General features: G+C 33.9%; 1 protein-coding gene across 2 annotated transcripts; it reads right to left on the bottom strand.

The window, feature by feature from the left end:
- Window positions 1-1,120: 1,120 nt before the first annotated feature.
- On the bottom strand, window positions 1,121-6,774 carry LOC123193175 (patatin-like protein 6). 2 transcript variants are annotated; one of them, XM_044605971.1, is made up of 3 exons: window positions 5,226-6,774; window positions 3,132-3,416; window positions 1,121-1,788 (listed from the first exon to the last, which is right to left on the bottom strand). In XM_044605971.1, the coding sequence occupies exons 1-2, from the start codon at window positions 6,351-6,353 to the stop codon at window positions 3,147-3,149; spliced, it is 1,398 nt and encodes a 465-aa protein (XP_044461906.1). In that variant the 5' UTR covers window positions 6,354-6,774; the 3' UTR covers window positions 1,121-1,788; window positions 3,132-3,146. The 2 variants fall into 2 exon arrangements, with proteins under 2 accessions (XP_044461906.1, XP_044461905.1); XM_044605970.1 differs by having other exon boundaries at window positions 1,121-1,765; window positions 5,226-6,773.
- Between the last annotated feature and the right edge of the window lie 975 nt (window positions 6,775-7,749).

Genomic DNA, 7,749 nt, shown 5'->3' with positions numbered 1-7,749 from the left:
AATCCAAAAAACCCGTATTCATTTTGCTAATTCAAGTTTAAAACTAGATAGATAAAGACTTATGATGAGAATGATATTAAGTCTAATATTATGTATACATACTTTTGGTATACAGATAATGTATTATCATATGATTAGATATTATTTTATTTTTAATTTTCACAATCAGTCATAAAATATAAAATCAAAAGTTAGTAATTGGATATTCACCTTTGATTCAAAAATGTTAAAAACTTAAAAGACATTTGCTTCTCTTAGATAATTCCTATAAAATACTTAATTTTGACATGGTAAATCAGAGTTGTGGAATATAAGAGGCCCCCCCATGTGGGAAACATTGGGTAAATTGAGGTTAAAAGGTAAAAGAAAAAAGTAGGTAAAGTTGATGGAAATTTTGGGTGCGGATAGGACGGAAAGTTAATAGATGGGTAGCCAGTTGGATTGGGTGACAAATCAACATGTAAAAAAAAAAGAATTAGAAAAAGAAAATGCAAAACGAAAATCACTTTTTTTATCAAGTGATTCACACTATAAGTTTAACAAATTGATACATAAAGATTGTAAATTTTGGTGGGTAGTTAGTCAATTTATGAAAAAGAAAGCCTATTGACACGGCGACTTGTTTGGGCAATTGCTGGAAATCACCCGTGGGCTTTTCTTCATAATTGAGTTGAGATTATAATTTTGTTGACAGTCCATCATGTTTCACACTTTGATTGTTTAACATCATTGAACAAAAGTTATGTGGCAAACACATTACGCGAGTTCCATCCAAAATAAAATAAATAAATAAATAAAAGGCCAAAAGACTTATTTTTATAGAAGGTTTGATGTATTCTTAAAATCTTATAAATAAAATTTTTAAAATTTGAATATTTATTATTTTATTATTTTTTTTTTGTTAGAATTAAAAATAAAAATATTATTTAATAAAAAATTGGAAAGTTTGGATAAATAAAAACTGGAAAAAAGAGTAATTTTTTTATGGGAGTAAGTCCCTTGGTCTTTCCACATTAGTCAATAAAAAACTCTGAAGTCTGAACAAGAAAAGAAATCCCAACCCACTCCTTTTCTAACAAATATTAAGATAAACACCATCATCATCATCATCATCATGAAATATTTTCAAATAATTTCAATTCCAATTTCAACCCAATTACAATGGGGCTTCAATTTCAAATTACAAAAAACGAATTTTTTGTATACAGTACATACACCACACCTCAATCTCCAATACCGGCCATTTTGCATAAATTATAGCCACATTTTCTAAATTCAAGGGAACAAAAAGAACCCCTCTTCCAAACAACTTTTAAATAATTTTTTCATTATCCAACTGAATTATGAAAGAAAGAAAAAGAAAAAAAAGGTAGGGAATGGGAAGTAATAGAAACAGTTTAATTCAATTATTTCCCACCCTAAAAATAATGCATGGTTGAATTGAAATGATAAATTAAAAGTCACACCTGACCTGGGTATTTGTTTGTTTGACCTTTAAAAGCTGATTGATCAACTTGAATAACTTTGCTTTTGTTTCTTGCTTCTTTGCCATTCTCAAAAGGTGAATAAGTGGACACCACCATGCTTGTCCTATGCCAGCCAAAGTATCCCACTCAGATCTTTCCCCCTTTTTACATTACTACCTGTCCTTTTCACCCAACTCTTGGAACTCTTCTTCTCTGTCTATCATCTCTTTCAATAGTAAAAGCTGCTATATTTTTACTTTTTCTTCTTCAACTTTTTTCTTTCTTTTTTTTTTTTTACCCTGCAATTCAAAGACAGAATTCACTGTCAAACTTGTATTAAAACACTTTGTAGAGATGTAAAAAATTATATTTGCACAAAACTCTAAGAGGGAATATAATTCAACAATTAATAAGAAATCCTTAGAATCTAGTCATTGTTATCACTTTCTCTTCTTTTTGAACAAATGAATAGTAGTTTTACGATAAAGTATTAGATTTTTTAAGGAGTAGATTTGGATTCGAATCTCTATCACGTTTGTAAAACTTTAACTTATTTAATATAATGGTTATAGATTCAATCACTGTACCCTAAATTTATTCGTCTAACTAATATGAACGGGGCTTTCAATTACAAAAAAACAAAAGAAAAGAAAAAATAGCTTTGCTCCTCCTTATACTTTTCATTTAATTCTCTAGTATCGGTAAAAACACAAATTAATAATATAATTTTTCCTATGATTAGGAAGCTTAGGAGAATGATTTGTACTAGGAACCAATAAATAATCCAACCTCATAATAAAAAATGGAAACTTAATCTCTTTAAGATGATCTTCATGAACACCTTGGTCCCACTAAATAAGATCCAATGTTTGGAATCTAATCTTCATAATTTGTATAACTGACATGGCAAAATATCAGGAGTTTACTTCTCTGAGTAAAAAGAGAATTGAATAAAGGGGACCATTCTCATCTACCTCAAGCAAGAATAAGACTCTATATGGAGGAGCACAAGCTACTTGTATATATTAATTAGATCAATCAAATCATGATGGATGCATTTAAGAACACAAGGACATAGAAGTAATTTGAGAAAAACGAATTTCATTTGACAATTTATTATTGCAAAATTGTCACTGATCTATGCAGAACTTTGTGATTGAAAAAGGTAAAAGGGGGTCACTAGAGGAAACTTTATTCCGGACCAGGGATGGTTTGTCTCTATTTGAATGACCAAAATACCCTCTTAAAGATTTTTGAAGGTTTATTATGATAATAAAAACAATGACCAATAAGTGTCGGTAGAAGGACCACAATTCAAACAATCTTCCCCACATAAACTATTTCATGAATGACCTAACTTATTCTGTTAAGTAAGAACAACTACTACATAACATAAAGATTGATCTCTTGAATCAAAGAAAGTGATATGACAAGCCCACGAGGGTACACGATACAGAAGATGACAATTCTAATACCTGCTTGTGACAATTCATCGTCTACAGAAAATTAAATCATGGTTTTTAGCTCAGGTCTGCAAACTTCTAGTGCCTTTTTTTTTTCTTTAAAAAAAAAGATGCTTTTAGAATTCATCTCATGTTTCAACTTTAGGTGGTATAGATGGATCAAGTAAACAATTAAAATTTTAATTGAAAGGAAACAAGTTACCTTCTGCAATAAATTCTAGGTGGGTTTGGGACTGGCTTGCTTCAAAGCAACAGTGGGAGCTATTCTGCAACTCCTCCTCTGATGCTCAAGCACAAGTTCATTGGCGAACCAATCGAGTTTTTCAAAATTGCTTTGCTCAGCAATCCTTTTACCTCCAAAGAGCACTGATTCAACATTTTTCTGCTTCAGCAGTTCCTCTGCTATTCCCATCAGCATATTTACGTTGCTGGGACTAGGGTCTGTATCAACATTGGATCCACACCGGGCTACATTAGACGCATTTGCCTGAGACATAAAAAATTAATAGGAAATTAACGTCAATCTTGCGTATACACAAACGTATGGATTGAAAAATATTGTATCCACATTTCAAACAAATTGACCTTTTAAGTCTGGTTGGTCCACCACCAAGACTAAAGACTTGGATCAAAACTATTTTAACTTAGCCAAAACAATTCTTGTGGACCATTGTTAGAGAAGGAGAACTGAAAATACAGCACTATCCGTTACAGAATTTTTACAGAATATTCCATATTAAGAGGCCATAACACATATCAAATTGAAGGGAAATTGCTCCTTTCTATTACTTTTAGGTGTCTCAACTCAAATTATGGTGAACAAGAACAGCAAAATTAAAGATCACATTCTGGTACACTGACAGCGCATAAAGTACACCATAGGCAGCTCTAATGATGAAGTCTAAAAGCTAATTATAGAAAGGCTTTGCCTCAAAATAACAAGATCGATCATGAATGACACTGTATGACGCTTTGCTTTCCCTTGTCGTAATTCTTAGCAGGTCCAAAACTGCAGCTTTCCAGCCAATCCTACCCACTTACTGCAAAGACACCTAGCCAAAATATCACCTAAAATAATTTTTCTTTCAAACTTGCCCCACTACAAAAATACAACGTTGTATTTGCAAACTTTTTGATACACTATCCCAACCTTGGGGCTGTTACTGAAACTATGGCTCAAAATTGGCTTTCCTAACATTTGAGACCACAATTATTTTCCCCCAGTCAATTATAGAAAATGAATATGGGATTCACGGAAAAGATGGACTTTAAAGTTTACCCCCACGAATAAAAAGTCATGGTCAGAAGACAAAAAAGGAGACACAGAAGAAATATTGACCAAAAGTTGGAATTTAAAGGCTGAAGTGAAAGACACAAAACCACCCTTGCTTACCTCGAATTAAGGCGTTAACTGACAATTTGACCAAAAGGCTCACAAATCCTTAAAGAATGGAGCATGCTAAAATGCACCTGATGTTAACTTTGGTAAACTCGAACACAGAGACCTCTCGCAATCTCAACCTCAAGTCTCGAGCCAACCAAGAAGACAAAAACACAGTTTGCAACAAAAACAGCCCCAAAAGTTAACCCCAAAAACCATTTCATGCAACCCGACACCACAGACGCAGGTCCACCATTACCCTTAACTGGCTTACTGTCTGCAGGGTTTTAGGTTTCTGAGTTTTGATTGTACGTGCCTGCTTTACACACGCCACAAAAAAGCGCCCACACTTGTACCAATGACCCCCCCATCATACGAGGCCAACGTTAAGTTTTTGTAGCATAGCTACATGCCTAATTCAATTCCATCATCCTACAGCACCAATGACTCATATCTATGTATGTATGTATCTACATTACATATCTTCAATCCACAAGCTAAGACAATTGCCATAGAACCCCACCAGCCTGGCTCTTATTGCCACTTGCACAGTTGCACTAATGGTTAAACTACAATCCTTGTAACTCGATCCACTGATTTAATGATGAAAAGAGACTGACACATTATACCAAAGTTTTACCCAACATATATATTGTCTTCACTCCGTAAAAATTGACCACAAAATGATCCAAATCAATGTAAACACAAGGAATTTGATTAAAACAACAAAAACACAATTGGTATGATTTTAGAAAAAGGTTAAAACAATAATTAATCAAACCCACTTTATACAAAAGAAGTTTTTGAGCTTACATTTCATAAACGTTTTCTAAATACTCATTGCTAAACATATTTTAGTAAATTTTGGAATCTAAATTAAACTATGCTTCGGTAATAGTAAAAATTAAACTGTACCTGAATACGAACGTAATTACCACTGCTGGTAGACTGGCTAAACGCCATGGCCACAGCCTGGTCCACCGAGTCCGCCAAGCCATCACCAGAAATTCGAGCCATGGGTCTAGACCAATCTTTGACCTTCCAATACTTGACCTGATCATAGTCGTAACTAACATCAAGGAGCTGACCCATGCCCAATGATAACACCAGCAGGTCCTCTACGCCTCGCACGAATGGAAACTCTTGTTTATTGTGTAACACGTGCGTGATCGCCGCCGCCGTTGGGTTGCTCATGGCTAAACTGCCGTCAACCGCAACACACCTCGTCTGGCCATCAACGGACCGCATTAAAACCGGCTCGAACAAGCCTGGTTCAGCCGACGTGGCGTTGCATACTTCCCAAAGTCTGAAATCAAAACTCTCGGTTTCGAGCGCGTCCGCTCTGGAAAATAAGAACGGCGCCGTACTGGAAAGATCATAACACGGGATGAGAACCGGTTTTAACGTATCCCTTAGAGTTAAGTCACGGCCGTTATCAATGAACATCTCTTTCATGGCTTTCTCCATACCGGCGGAGGCCGAACAGGAAGTTGAACCGCCTCTAAACATTCGTGTAATAAAATATCCAGAATTAGAACCAGAGGATGACCGGTAAATTCTTTTGCCCTGGTTGGCAAGAAACTGCCACGTGTCTTCAGCTTTGAAAATCGGGCGACTGTTGTCGTTGGTGGCGAATAGCATGGCCGTGAAGATACCGCCCACGCCAGTACCGGCCGCAACGTCGAAATAATCGGCGATTCTGGCGTTTGGATTGCCGGACCTGGACTTGAGCGCGTGTTCAAGATAAGCTAAAGCCTTACCGGGAAGAATGCCACGCATGCCGCCTCCGTCAATGCTGAGTATACAAATTTTTCCTCGCTGGTTTTTGACAGAGGAGATGCCGTTTAATTCAGAACTTTGTTGCGTGTTTAAGGTGTCGGTTTTGGCCTCCAAAGGCGTCGAGGATATCTGTTTGGGAAGCCAAACCTTTTGATCGTCGTAACCAAACAGAAACTTGCTTTCCAAGATTGAAAATATCTCGTAGCTCAACTTATCCGTGTCGATGCTAGGTTCTTGAATGTCTGATAAAAGATTACCATCCATTGTCAAGAGTCCTCTGCAAATTTCCTTGATAAAAAAACTCCTCAAATTTCTTTTTCACACAAAATTACATGCCCATTTCCATTAATACAAATTCAAGAACAGGAAGTTGTCCATCCATTTGAGAAAGTAAAGTTCAAGGATTCAGTTGAGTTGAAGCAACAAAAAGCGAAAGAAAGAAAAGGAACACAAGTAGTATATATATATATTTTTTAATGTTTTGGTGAAACAATCCTTCCTTTTACCAGAGCACGCCAACGCAAACGCGAGATAACTGAGCTATATTGTTCATCAGACAAACCAAAACCTGCGCTCACAACCGAAAGTTCAAAAGAAAATAAAACAAGAAGCAGAGGAGGCAAAAACTCAGCAGTTTCTGCAGAGGACTTCTGTTTTTATATAACCGGAAAATAGCCATTCGGCCGTATTAATATTAGTATTACTATTATTAAAAAATTAATATATATTTTTTACGGCGTTGCAATTTGACAGCGTTTATTTCAAAATTAACGGTGGCCAGTCTGTGACAGAGGGCTGTGGATCGGAGGGCTGGAATGGATTGTAAAAATACTATTGGTCCGTGATGGACAATCTAATTGGGCATTGAAAGATAGAATGAGGGGGTTGTGGTTACGCGTGGACCCCGTAACAGGGACCGTCGGCGAATGACTGGGGGCGCACTAATTGTGTTGATTTAGTGATTATTAATTAATTTATTCTGTGAACATATTGGTGGTGTTGTTGATTAGATTGAGCGTAGCGTAGGTGGGGTCTTGTATACAAGGTCATAAATAAGTGGCATTAGAAATCTAAACAATTACGTAACTTTTAATTATGATAATATTTTATTATTGAAAATAAAAAACTATTTTAAAAATAAATTATTTAAAATATTATTATTAATAAATTATTATTATATTTAATAAAATTTAATAAAAATATATATATAAATAATTATTATATTTAATAAAATATAATAAAAAATATTCAAATATTATTTTACTTAAATACTTATGCGTATAATTATTTAAAATTGTTATATTAATTAAAAATAAGATTATTTTTTTCTTAAAAATTAATAAATAAGAAATAATTATAATAAAATTATGATTATTTTAATAATTTTTTAATACTTAATGTGATATTAATTTATTATCTGAATACTTGAAAATTATCACTTATATTATCTAAAGATAAATTATCAAAATAATTTTTTACTACTTGAACAAATGTTCCCTTAAAATTACGGTCGTTTCGTTCAAGTTCATCTATTGTTATTTTGGTAGCTTATCTTCTAATATTAATATTATAATGATATCATTATTGATTAATTTTATAAGATAAAATAATATTATTTTAATAGATATAACAAATATAATAAAAAATATTATAAAATAAT

Source organism: Mangifera indica, chromosome 12 (genome assembly GCF_011075055.1).
Source record: "Mangifera indica cultivar Alphonso chromosome 12, CATAS_Mindica_2.1, whole genome shotgun sequence".
In the NCBI taxonomy this organism is placed as follows: domain Eukaryota; kingdom Viridiplantae; phylum Streptophyta; class Magnoliopsida; order Sapindales; family Anacardiaceae; genus Mangifera; species Mangifera indica.
This window is presented reverse-complemented; position numbering and strand designations above follow the sequence as displayed.